At 45.9% G+C, this 13,669-nt stretch overlaps 2 protein-coding genes across 6 annotated transcripts in view; both read right to left on the reverse strand.

Moving 5' to 3' along the window:
* LOC146010024 (uncharacterized) overlaps positions 1 to 13,669 on the reverse strand; it is a 437,588-nt gene that overhangs the window by 57,935 nt on the left and 365,984 nt on the right. The gene's annotated exons all lie outside the window — the stretch shown is intronic.
* LOC146010018 (uncharacterized) overlaps positions 10,576 to 13,669 on the reverse strand; it is a 67,403-nt gene continuing 64,309 nt past the window's right edge. For all 5 annotated transcript variants that reach the window (XM_083150800.1, XM_083150799.1, XM_083150801.1 and 2 more), the window contains one exon: positions 10,576 to 12,473. In XM_083150800.1, coding sequence (XP_083006926.1) covers positions 11,458 to 12,473 — 1,016 coding nt within the window. In that variant the 3' untranslated portion in view covers positions 10,576 to 11,457. The remainder of the gene's footprint in view (positions 12,474 to 13,669) is intronic.

Genomic DNA, 13,669 nt, shown 5'->3' on the forward strand with positions numbered 1-13,669 from the left:
AATGTTAGGGGTCTTAATGACCGAGTCAAACGTACATTGGTATTGAATCAACTTAAGACTCATTCCCCTGGTATTGTATGTCTCTTTAAAACTCACCTTGTGGGCAGCCGTGTATTAGCTCTGAAAAAACCCTGGGTGGGATGGACCTTCCACTCCGTTTTTCATCCTAACTCTAGAGGTGTCTCAGTTCTAATACATAAGAATATGGGCTTCAGATGCCAAAAGGTCCAAATAGACCCCAGAGGCTGCTATGTATTCCTGGCGGGTACCCTGCATGACTCCCCTGTCGTATTGTTAGCTATATATAACCCTCCTCCCTACCAGCCCACAATAATTAATAAAGCGTGTACTTTTATGCAGGACTTTCCCTCATACCCAGTTATTTGTGTTGGGGACTTTAACGCTGTCATGGATGAGTCTCTGGATAGATGGAGGCCTGCCCCCGGTGGTGGACGGAGCGGGGCTACGTCCTTCGCTCGTCTTATTGCTGAGGTGGGTTTGGTGGATGTTTGGAGGCTTAGGTTCCCATCGGCCAAATGTTACTCCTGCTTCTCGAGCACACATAGAGTTTTTTCTCGTATTGATATGGCCCTGATCTCTAGACGACTGATCCCATCTGTTACCGCCATTGAGTATTTACCCCGGGGCGTTTCGGACCACTCCCCTGTATACCTTTTGGTGGAATTAGAATGCCCTAGGGGAGCAAAATTTTGGCGCTTTAATCCTTTTTGGCTGACACAGATGGGGGCAGCTTCCGAATTGCTGGCAATGTGGGAGGAATTTTTTGCATATAACCCTATGGAAGAAAACACCTCGCTAGTGTGGGATACATTTTAGGCGTTTCTTCGAGGATCACTAATTAACCGTGTTGCACAGCTAAAAGTCTTCAGCCGCAGGGCTGAGGTGGAATTGGAGAGGCAGAGTACAGAGCTGGAACAGAGATACCTGGCCTCTGGGCTTGAGGTGGACCGTGTGGAATAGCTTGTAGTCCATAAACAATGGAATGAGCTGTTATTAGACAAATCTAAAAGGCGCCTACTGTTTCAATCCCACGATTAATATACTCAGGGTGATAGATCTGGTAAATTCCTGGCTTACCTGGCCAGGGAGAACCTCCCCCTACCGTTGTGCACAGCGTGCGGCAGGAGGATGGCGTGATAAGCACTGGGACCCTACCAGTTGCAACCTCCTTTTATAATCATTTTAAGGAAGTATATAGATCCCGGGTAACTTATACCTCTGCGGAGTTGACCGACTATCTGAATAATATCACCACCCCCAGTTTAAGCGCTGACTCTAGAAGTTTCCTGGATGCCCCTTTTACGCTGGAGGAGGTGGAGGGGGCTTAATTGCCCCCTCCACCTCCTCCAGCGTAAAAGGGGCATCCAGGAAAAAAGGATTTTTGTAAGAACTTACCGTTCGAATCCCTTTCTCTGATATGGTCCTGGTGACACAGCTCAACACTGGGATGTAGGAGGGTCCGAAGGAGCCAGGCACCTATCCTAAAGCTTTAGAGGGTAGGCTCCTCCCCTACTGCATCCCTGGACTCTTCAGTTCAATCTTTCAAAGCCACTGGAATACATTAACTCAGTACAAACGCCTGCACATATTAAATGCACATCTTATAACAGTAACTGTTAACTTTTAACCATTTTAACATGAACATCATTAAAATTCTGGCATACTTACTGAGCGTAAGGGAGGGATCGCTGTGTCACCAGGACCATATCAGAGAAAGGGATTCGAACGGTAAGTTCTTACAAAAATCCCTTTTTCTCTTTCAATGGTCCTGGTGACACAGCTCAACACTGGGACGTTCCAGAGCCGGTCCTTTGGGAGGGTACGCTCAGGTCTGCAGCTCTCCGCACTGCTCGCCCAAATGATGCGTCCTCCGACGCGAACTCATGGAATCTATAGAATTTGGCAAATGTGTGAACAGATGACCAAGTGGCAGCTCTGCAAACCTGCTCAGCTGTGGCCCCATGTCGAACCGCCCAAGAGGTGGCAACAGACCTGGTGGTATGCGCATTAATTCTGGCCGGTACAGGCCTACCCGCTTTGGTGTATGCAAATGCTATCACAGATCGCAACCACCTAGCAATAGTCTGCTTAGATGCAGGCCAACCAATTTTATGTACGTCATACAATACCAACAATGTGTCAGTCTTTCTGACACTCTTCACTCTGTCCACATATATGCGTAAGGCACGCACAACATCCAAAGTCTTCAACTTGTCCCTTTTCTTAGAACCCTCTGAGGGTTGAAACACAGGTAGAACTATCTCCTGATTTAAATGGAAGGCAGAGACTACCTTCGGTAAAAATTGAGGCACTGTTCTCAGAACAGCCCTGTCATCATGAAAAATTAAGAAGGGAGATTTACATGACAAGGCTCCCAACTCTGATACTCTTTTAGCAGATGCTACTGCTAACAAAAACACTAGCTTCCACGTGAGAAACTTAAAGTCCGCCGATCTTAAAGGTTCAAAAGGTGCCTTCTGAAGGCAATCCAAAACCAGTGACAGGTCCCAAGGCGCTACTGGTTGCTTGTAAGGGGGTTTCAATCTAGATACCCCTTGTAAAAAGGTTTGAATCTCCGGCAAAATGGCTATCCTTTTTTGGAAATAGATGGACAAGGCCGAAATCTGTACCTTCAATGATTGAAGGCTTAGGCCTGATGAAAAACCATCTTGTAAGAACTCCAACATTCTTGCTAACTTGAAGTGAGATGTGTGAACCTTTCGCCTCTCACACCATCTGATGTACGTTTTCCAGACTCTATAATAATTTGCCGAGGATACAGCCTTCCTGGCTTTAATCATAGTCTGTACTACCGCCTCAGAAAATCCTTTTCTTTTCAAAATGGCGGCTTCAATAGCCAGGCCGTCAAAATCAATCGATCGGAATCCAGGTGATTGAATGGGCCCTGTCTTAGCAGATCTGGTCTCAGAGGCAGACACCACGAGTCCACAGACAACCTCAGAAGCCTGGAGTACCAGGACCTCCTTGGCCAATCTGGGGCCACAAGAATCACCGGAGCCTTCTGGTCCTGTATTCTTTTCAAAAGCCTTGCTAACATTGGTACTGGAGGAAATGCATAAAGAAGATCCCCCTGCCATTGAGAAGTCATGGCATCCACTGCCTCCGCTAGTGGATCCCTCATTCTGGAATAGAACCTGGGCACCTGATGATTGAACCTGGATGCCATCAGGTCCACATCCGGGGTTCCCCATTTCCAAGTGATCTGTTGAAACACCTGCGGGTGTAGGCTCCATTCCCCTTCCTTGAGCTCCTCCCTGCTCAGGAAGTCGGCTTCTATATTCTCTACTCCTGGAATGAAAATAGCCGATACAGCTGGAACATTCTGTTCCGCCCATAGGAAGATTCTGGAGACCTCCCACATGGCCAATTTGCTGCGCGTACCTCCCTGGTGATTCAGATACGCCACAGCTGTGGCATTGTCGGTCTGAATCCTCAAAGGGAGGTTCCTTAATCTGTCTCCTGCCAAGGAAATCACTTTCCAGACAGCTCTCAGCTCCAAGATGTTGATTGGTAACGCTGATTCCTCTGCCGTCCACAGGCCCTGTAGCCTGAGATCCAGGACTACTGCTCCCCATCCCCTGAGGCTGGCATCGGTAGTTACTACCAACCAGTCCCAGGTCTGTAATGACCGACCCCACTGAAGAGAGTCTACTTCTGTCCACCATTTCAAGGAGTCTCGAGCGTCCGAAGACAGCACTATCATCTCGGACTTCATGGTCAGAGTGTTTCCTGACCATGCTGACAAAATGTTCTATTGGAACTTCCGAGAGTGGAATCTGGCAAATTGAAGCGTCTCGAATGACGCCACCATCTTCCCCAGGAGTTTGAGGCACCTCCAAACCGAAATGCTCCGAGCCCTGAGAATCTCGTGGACTAAGGTGACCAGGTCCCTGGCCTTTTCCTCCGGGAGAAATACCCGATGTAGATGGGTATCCAGTATGACTCCCAAGAATTGGAGCCTCTGTGATGGTACTAACTGAGATTTTTGCAAGTTCAAAATCCAGCCGTGAGCCTGCAAAAAACTGATGGCCTCTGTCAAGTGCCTCTGAAGCATGGCAGCTGACTCTGCTTTGAACAGGAGATCGTCCAAATAGGGTATTACTGTGATTCCCCTGAGCCTCAGCCCCGCCGCCATTACTGACATTATCTTTGTGAATACCCTTGGCGCGGTTGCTAGCCCAAAGGGTAACGCCCGGAATTGTAAATGCAGGTCTCCTATGGCAAACCTCAGCAAGGTCTGATGTTCCGGGTGTATAGGAACGTGCAGATATGCGTCCTGGACATCCATGGACGCCAAAAATTCCCCCTGGTCCAGACTCAGGAGTACTGACCGTAAGGACTCCATTTTGAAGTGGTCTACCCAAAGATGAACATTTAGGGATTTCAAATTTAGTATTGGTCTGAAAGACCCGTCTGGTTTGGGCACCAGGAACAGCGTGGAGTAAAAGCCTTTTTTCCACTCTGCCCTGGGGACTGGAGTAACCACCCCTTTTTCCAACAGGGAATGAGCCGCTCTCATAAGAGCTGTGCGAAGAAGCGCCAGCTTTGGCAAGGATGTGGGGATGAACCTCTTCGGAGGCGGCCCTCTGAAAGGGATTTTGTAACCCTGTGTTATAATATCTAACACCCAGGCATCCTGGCCTAGAGAAGCCCAAGCGTCCCTGAAGAGTGTGAGACGCCCCCCCACTTTTATCACTGTCGGGCATATCCCCTGACAGTCATGCGGAGGGTTTGTCCTCTCCTTTTGCAGCAGGCTTCTTGTGAAAAGAGCCAAATTTGGACTTTTGTGTCTTTCCTCTAGAGGACTGAAACCTTCCCCTGAAAGACTGTCCTCGAAAGGACGCACCACCTCTAGGGGAGGGCCGAAAGGACGGCCTAAAGGCAGAAAATCTGGACGTCTGTTTTGCTGAGGAGGCCGGCAGGAATGTACTTTTGCCGCCCGTGGCCTGTTTTATAATCTCCTCTAATTCAGTACCAAAGAGTACCTTTCCTTTGAAGGCTAATGTTTCCAAAGCCTTCTTGGACTCATTGTCTGCTTCCCAGGCTTTAAGCCAAAGCACTCTCCTGGCATTAATGGAGACTGTGGACACTCTGGTCGCCATTTTAAGTGCTTCCTCCTCTGCTTCCACTGCATATTCTGCAGCAGCCTTAATCTTTTCTGCAAGCAGTAACACACCAGGATCAGCCTGCAGCATGGTGCATAAATCACCAGCCCACTCTATCATGGCCTTAGAGACCCAGGCTGAAGCAATAAGGGGCCGTAAGGTAAACCCCACCCCTTCAAAGATAGCCTTGAGATTACCCTCCAGCTTTTTATCCACAGAATCTTTGAAAGCTGCACCGCCCTGTACTGGTAATACAGTAGCCTTGGACAAACGTGCCACTGAAGCGTCCACAACTGGGACCTTTTCCCAGAGCTCCGCATGAGACTCTGGCATGGGGTACAGACTAAGGAATCGCTTAGGCATCTGTAGCCTCTTATCAGGAGTTTTCCAAGCCCCTTCTAACAATTCCTGTAACCCCTCATCTGAAGGAAAAGTAACAGCCTCCTTCCGCTGTCGCTTAAAAACACCTTTAACAGGAGTCTTATCCTCCACAGACAGCTTTAAAGCCTGCTTCACAGCTACAATGAGATCCTCTATACCAGCAGCAGAGGTCTCTTCCAAATCATCGCCCTGATCCCAGGGGATGTCAGTATACTCTCCCTCCTCCTCATCTACCACAGTAGGCATAGCATAAGACCTTCTAGGGGTCCCTGCAACATCATCCATTTTGTCCAGCATTTCACTGAACCTGTTGATCCCCTTAGCAGTATCCTGCATCACCTGAATCAGCGCAGGATCTGCCTGGGTAAGAGGCAGGGAGCCAGACGACTGCTGAGATGATGGCATAGGTCTCTGTGATTCTTCCAGCCCATCACTCTGCCTGTCCAAAAGCTGCACCAAAGCGTTTACTGACCTGCCTAGGGCCCTGGCCCACGCAGGTTCCATCTGCTCTGCCCTATGGGGTTCACTGCCCATGGGTCTCACATCAGCGCAAGTAATACATAAGCCCCCCTTGGCCATCTGCTCAGGGACAAACTTTTGTGTGCAAACATTGCACGCGCTCAGTGCACTAAGGGCTCCCTCCCCCAAAACCACAGCCTGATGCTCAGACATGATGTAAGTGATAAATGTATATATATCAGTATACACAGTGCAAACAATGTACAAGCGTTTATACAGAGGCAATGCACCCAGTCACTTAGCTGTCTGTTGGTTTCAACTGCGGGGAAGCGATGCCCAGGAAATCCAAGTCACTCTGCCAGGATCAGTAAGCCAGCTCAGCTCCGCTGCAAGCGTTCTGAAAGGCGCCAAAGTCAGAGTGAAGGAAGAGACCACAAGTCCCTGCTGCTGCGGGGTCCGTGACCTTTTGGCGCCAACCACCCCCAGCCAGCCGCTCCTTAGTTAGGATTTCCTAGTTCCAGTGTCTCCCCCTCGACTGGGATCACTTGGAACATGCCTGTCACAACGCTGCTGTCCTCTCATATAGGAGCTCAGCGTGTAAGCTCCGCATAAAATGGCCGCCGCCATCACGGAGCGCCTGTCCCCCATGATCCCCACCAAAATGTGGAGCCGGTTTCAGGGTACTCCGGAGCCCAGGCAGCCTCTTAGAAGAGACTGTAAGCGCTGCACAGAGAGACCAGACAGCGTCTCCCCTGTGCACAGTGAGCTGACAGGACGCGCTTCTGTCAGCTCCTGCTGCGCTAGCAGTGTGAGGATTCACTATGAGAATCCTCACACTGTGCCTACCTAGCTAGGGTAAAAGTTAATAAAACAATAAAAATTCCCTAACTACTCTAATTCTTCGGCTGCTCCTGCAGCCCTTTAGAATAGCACCCACTCCAGTGGGCACCTAACACGAACTGGAGAGTCCAGGGATGCAGTAGGGGAGGAGCCTACCCTCTAAAGCTTTAGGATAGGTGCCTGGCTCCTTTGGACCCTCCTACATCCCAGTGTTGAGCTGTGTCACCAGGACCATTGAAAGAGAAACTTCTAGAGTCAGTGCTTAAACTGGGAGTGGTGATATTATGCCTTCCCCAACTCTAAGGCCCCAGGAGTGGATGGACTCCCTATTGAAGTTTACAAAACCCATATAGCCTTCTTTGCCCCTAGACTATTATCCCTTTATAATAGCCTGTTGGAGCAGGGCTCCCTACCTCCCTCTATGGCGGAAGCACTGATAGTCCTTATCCCGAAACCCGGTAAAGACCCATTATCCCTCGACTCGTACCGACCCATATCCTTGTTATCCACCGATATTAAGATATTGGCCAAACTACTGGCTGTACGTTTAAACGCGGTTGTACTAGAATTGGTACATCCCGACCAAACTGGTTTTATGCCTGGTAGATCGACGACCCTTAATCTAAGACGCCTCTTTACCTACATACAGTGGGCTAGAGAAGACATGGACGACGCGGTCATAGTCTCACTGGACGCGGCCCGCGCATTTGACTCAGTGGAGTGGGCCTATTTATGGGATGTCCTGGATAAATTTGGGATAGGACCGAACTACTTGGCGTAGATTAGGCTACTGTATTCTGGCCCGGCCGCCCGGATAGTGGTTAATGGTTTCACCACAGCCTCCTTTGACTTGGGAAGGGGGACCAGACAGGGGTGCCCTCTGTCCCCCCTGCTATTTGCTCTTGCGGTGGAACCATTGGCTTGCTATATAAGAGCCTCTCTACTAATCAAGGGTTTTGGGATCGGGAGTAGCGAGTAAAAAAATTGGGCTATATGCTGATGATATGTTTCTGTATCTAACTAACATGTCCTCCTCCCTCCCAGCACTCCTTGCTTTAATGAAGGAATATGCTCGGTTCTCCGGGGTGGGGATAAACTGGGATAAATCAGTTGTATTCCCTTTGCTCCCTACCACACAACAGCCTGTGTCCTATAATTATCCCCTTCGTTGGTGTACACAATTTAAATATTTGGGAGTACAGGTCTCCCACTCCCCCTCTGGTTTTATAGCTCTGAATTTATCCCCGCAGATTGCCTCGTTACGCCAGAGAGCCCGTGTCTGGCAAACGCTTCCTCTATCGGTCACTGGCAGAGTGAACCTCATAAAAATGACTGTTCAACCCAAATTCTTATATATCCTTCAAAATTCCCCAGTATATATCCCAATCTCCCAGTTCAAACTTATTCTGCAACACATGGTCTCCTTTATTTGGGGTGGCAAACGTTCAAGGATAGCAGCCAAAACTTTGTGTAGGTCTCGCTATGATGGAGGCCTGGCACTCCCAGACTTAAGATTATATTACCTGGCAGCCCAGCTGGCTCAACTGGTAGAGTGGGTTACACCTACGCACTATACGCACCTACGCACTATGGGAACTTACCTATTGCCCTGCTGAGTAGGGTGGGCTTAACTTTTTCACCCTTGCAATTCTTATTAGCAAGAACCCCCTTGGCAGCGCTCCCCCCTCTCCTGCAGCAGGCTCGTAGAGTATGGTTGGCAGTGGGGGCCATGAGAGGCAACCCAGTGGTAGACTCCTGCTCCGCTATATGGAGGAATAAGGACTTCCCTGAACTCTATAAACTGAAAGCTGGGGCGGAATGGGTACCTTTTGGGGTTTCTGAGATCGGACACCTTTTCCAGGATGGGATACTGTACTCTTTTGAACAAATGATGTCTAAGTATGCAATACCACGCCATCACTTTTATAAATATCTCCAGCTCATATAGGTGCGCAGTGGAGGGGGAATGTACCTGAACTTGTGGAAAGCCCAGTCCGTGCAATGATTCATAAGCTCCCGGACCGGAGCAGGGTCTCAGCTTTGTACTCTCCTCTCCTCACCTTCTCCGGCACGGATCAGCTGAACGCCCTAAGAGCTAGGTGGGTGGTGGACATAGGGCCTATTGAGGACGAGGATTGGTCCCATATACTGAGCTCCCCTGGGGATGCCACAGCGTCTGCCAGGTTCCAACAGATCCAGCTGTATATCCTGCACCGAGTCTACTGGACCCCCATAGGCTGATGCAGATGGGTGGAACTGGGTCGGACGCCTGTCCTAAATGTCAGGAACCTGGAGCTGACTTCTGGCATCTGCTGTGGCGTTGCCCGCGGGTACACTCCTTTTGGGAAACTGTCCTGGCTAATATCCGGGATACGGGTGTGCAGACCCCACTCAATGACCCCCGCATTTGTATTTTTGGCCTGGAGTTGGAGGAGCTACTTTCTAGGCACCAGAGGATATATGTAAATAACCTTCTTACCCTGGCCCGTGTATGCATTGCTAGAGCTTGGATGAGCCCCGCCCCCCCATCCTCCAATATGTGGGTTGCACTTGTGAATACCACTATATCGCATGAGCGATTTATGTACACTAAACGGAATTGCCTGGGGGAATTTAGTAAGGTATGGGGCCAGTGGCAGGCCTCTGCATTGTATTTACAAGACCCCAACACGTAATTCACTAGAATTACCTATATGTCTAAAAAGGATAGCCTAAAGTCTATGACCAGGACTCGCCCGCGTGCCCCCATGAACATACCCCCTACTTTACTTATACCTTGTAACCACAATTGTCTATGAACCTGATAACTAATCCTAGATCGCAAACGTATGTATGCAACTATAGTATAATATAATATCTCTTGAATGATGCAACACACATCTAATGTTTAATTTTCTTTATTGTTAATTATTTTATTTTATTTTTTATATGTTAGTAAGTTTAATGCATATATTGTATATGTAACTTTGAAAACTCAATAAAAATACACGATTAAAAAAAAAAAAAAAGATAACCGGTATTTCAAAACGTTTAAAAAGCAGAGTCCTACACGTTTCAGAGACGTTTTTTATGCAGTGAGAATGGCTCTGAAATGGTATTTAGTAAAAACAACAGATTACAGACCTGTGATAGGCTGGCCCCTGCGTTCTGCCTTGAAACGTGTTGAGAGGATTAAAACGGATTGACTGATGTGAATGGTATTTAAAACGTTAATCTACTGCAATGTCAAGCAGAAAATTTTACATTTTGCAAATTTTTCCATTTTTTTACGACATTTTGGTATTTTTCACAAATAAACACAGACTGTATCGACCAAAATTTACCACTAACTTAAAGTACAATGTGTCACGAGAAAACAATCTCAAAATCACTGGGATAAGTAAAAGCAATAAAAAGTTATCCCCACATAAAGTGATACATGTCAGATTTGAAAAAAAGGGCTCTGTCAGGAAGGCAAAAACAGGCTGCGGCGGTAAGGGGTTAAAGGTTTGATCCCGACGCTCAGTCTAATCTTGTGACATCTCCCATTGCTCCTGATTTTTTATATATATATATATATATATATATATATATATATATATATATATATATATATATATACACACAAATACAGGGACTCAACACTCTCCATAATGAACTACTTCACCTTAGTATACAGTTAATCAAATAAATAATGGGGTTTTAGTTCATGAATTGATCAATGCATTTAAGCTTGCAGCCCATCGCCAAGGGACCCCATTTTACTGCAAGTCCTACACTAACAATTGTCTCTTTGTTACTGTGATCATAGCTTTCTCTTTCACCCCAGATGAGCTAATTTATCTGTAACCTGTTACAGCTGCCCCTTTAATTCTAAGTCAGGTGTTGTGTTAGGTGACTGCCTCATCTTTAAAAGCCGTAAGGCACTTGGCAGGTGAGCTTTAAACCAGGAAAAAACACATGTCCACTTTAGCTATGATGTGTCAGCAGTTGGCAGGCTCTTGAGAAACAAATGCTAGTGTAGGACTTGCAGTGAAATGGGGTCCCTTGGCGATGGGCTGCAAGCTTAAATGCATTGATCAATTCATGAACTAAAACCCCATTATTTATTTGATTAATTGTATACTAAGGTGAGTTAGTTCATTATGGAGAGTGTTGAGTCCCTGTATTTGTATTTATTAGAGCATGTGGTCACAGGCCACTTCACCCCAACCTGGGAATGGCGAGTGCTGCTTGCACCCCATTCGCAGGGATGGCGAGTGTTGTGGTACTCTGTATGTGTATATATATATATATATATATATATTTATATACACATACATACAGTATATAATGGTTCATAAAATAGCCTTATTTTCAGAGCATCATAGAAATAAATTACATAATGATATGACCACAGCTCGATACATTCAGGTGATCTGCTGATGTTTCATATCAATGCCAACATTTTTTCTTATGTTCAGAGTATTACAGCAAACAGGTACCATTTCCCTCATCTCCTGGGTATTACATTACAACTGTGTGTATAATGTCTAATAAGATTAGCTTTCTGTGTATAACATTTCCCACATTCAGAACATGCACACGGCTTCTCCCCTGTGTGAGTACTCTGATGGTTAACAAGAGCACCTTTCACTGCAAAACATTTCCCTCATGGAAACGGCTTCGCTCTTCTGTTGTGCTGATGTCTATTAAGTTCTGATTTATGTAGAAAAAATTTCCCACACTCAGAACATGAAAACGGTTTCTCCCCCGGGTGGCTTAGCTGATGTCTTTTAAGGCCTAGTTTATTTAAAAAACATTTCCCACACTCAGAGCATGAATACGGCTTATCCCCTGTGTGAATTCTATGATGCGTCCTAAAATCTCTTTTTTGTGCAAAACATTTCCCACACTCAGAACATGCATACGGCTTCTCCCCTGTGTGAATTCTATGATGCCTCATAAAATCTTTTTTTTGTGCAAAACATTTCCCACACTCAGAACATGGAAATGGCTTCTCCCCTGTGTGAGTTCTCTGATGTTGGACAAGATATGATTTTTGTGTAAAACCTTTTCCACACTCAGAACATGGAAATGGCTTCTCCCCTGTGTGAGTTCTCTGATGTAGGACAAGATATGATTTTTGTGTAAAACATCTTCCACACTCAGAACATGGAAATGGCTTCTCCCCTGTGTGAGTTCTCTGATGTAGGACAAGATATGTTTTCGTGGTAAAACTTTTTCCACATTCAGAGCATGCAAATGGGTTCTCACCTGTGTGACTTCTCTGATGTTTAACAAGTTGTGAGTTATGGCTAAAACATATCCCACACTCAGAACATGGAAATGGCTTCTCCCCTGTGTGAGTTCTCTGATGTCTAACAAAATTAGATTTCTGTGAAAAACATTTTCCACATTCAGAGCATGGAAACGGCTTCTCCCCTGTGTGAGTTCTCTGATGTGCAACTAACTTTGTATTACATGGATAACACTTATCACATTCACAACAGGCAAATATTTTGCGAGATGTACTAGGTGTACCAACATCGGTGCCATCATTGAAACATTCCTCACTATCGGAGGGATCACGTGATGTATCTGCACTGCGATGGACTGAATGTATAGTTAGAGGAATGCGGTTTTCTTCTTGAGAACTTCCTGTGATGTCATCTTCGATTTTCAAATCTAAAAAAAAAAAAAAAAAAATGAGATACCAGCAAATTATACTCAGCGATACTTCCATTTCTTCTTAGAGATCCCAAGGCAGCCAAGACCTTGGGGCTTCATCCCTCTCCACGTCATTGGACAGGTGGATATTTCTAGGAACCTCCCCCTTCTGGTATAAAACCCTGCTCCTCCCCTTCCTCCTTGTCTTCTGAGTGTCTCCTTGATTAGGTCAAAGGAAAAACACTAAGAGGGGAGGGATTCTGGTGGCTGCCATGGGATCTGTAAGGAATGGAATTATTGCGGAGTATAATTTGATATATAAAACTCCTAAATTAAGAGAGGGTTCTAAAATAAGGGAAGTATGTATAGGTGTGAATTCATTATTCACTTGTAGTACATATACACGGGAGGGTGGACAATTAAATTATATATAACTCATAAATTTTGAAAAGGGGTTCGAAGAGAGGGAAGATAGATAGGTGATATTAATAACTTGTTCATTAATATTAAATATACGTTCGTTTTTAATATTTAGCTCTTAATTAAATTTTTCAATCTTTAAACATATGAAAATAACGAGGAGGAAGGCACATGAATGAACAGCAAAACAGACATCATAACTGATGAGAGGTTTCAAACTTTGGGGCAGATGTATTAAGCTTTAACAAGAGATAAATGAAAGGGGGATAAGGAGAGATAAATGCCCAGCCAATCACCTGCTAACTGCCATGTTACAGGCTGTGTTTGAAAAAAGTCAGTAAGGAGCTGATTGGCTGGACATTTATCTCTCCTTATCACCCTTGCATTCATCTCTTGTTAAGGCTTAATACATCTGCCCCTTAAGGAGAAAAGCTAGGTGCTATTATAGATATTAATAATTTATTAGACACTTAATTGAACCGGTCAAGAAATCTCCATAGTGTAGGGACGGAGTGGTCACCCCAAGTGCGCACCATATGCGCACCACATGTTCGCTTTATGTTCCATAAAGTGAACATGTAATGTTCTAGTGGTTCGTACAACATATGATAAATTGCACTCACATCTTAATAGATAGATGACATAAGCTGAGTCACAATTCATGAAGGATCCCAAATTGTGTGGTGTTTCCAATGGAGGGGGGAAAAAGGGAAGACAGAACCTGATAATGCTTGGCCATGATGCAGACCCTGAGGAACCTTCGATCGTGACAACTGACCAGTATATGATAATAT

Source organism: Crinia signifera, chromosome 6, assembly GCF_055691185.1.
Source record: "Crinia signifera chromosome 6, ASM5569118v1, whole genome shotgun sequence".
Taxonomy (NCBI): domain Eukaryota; kingdom Metazoa; phylum Chordata; class Amphibia; order Anura; family Myobatrachidae; genus Crinia; species Crinia signifera.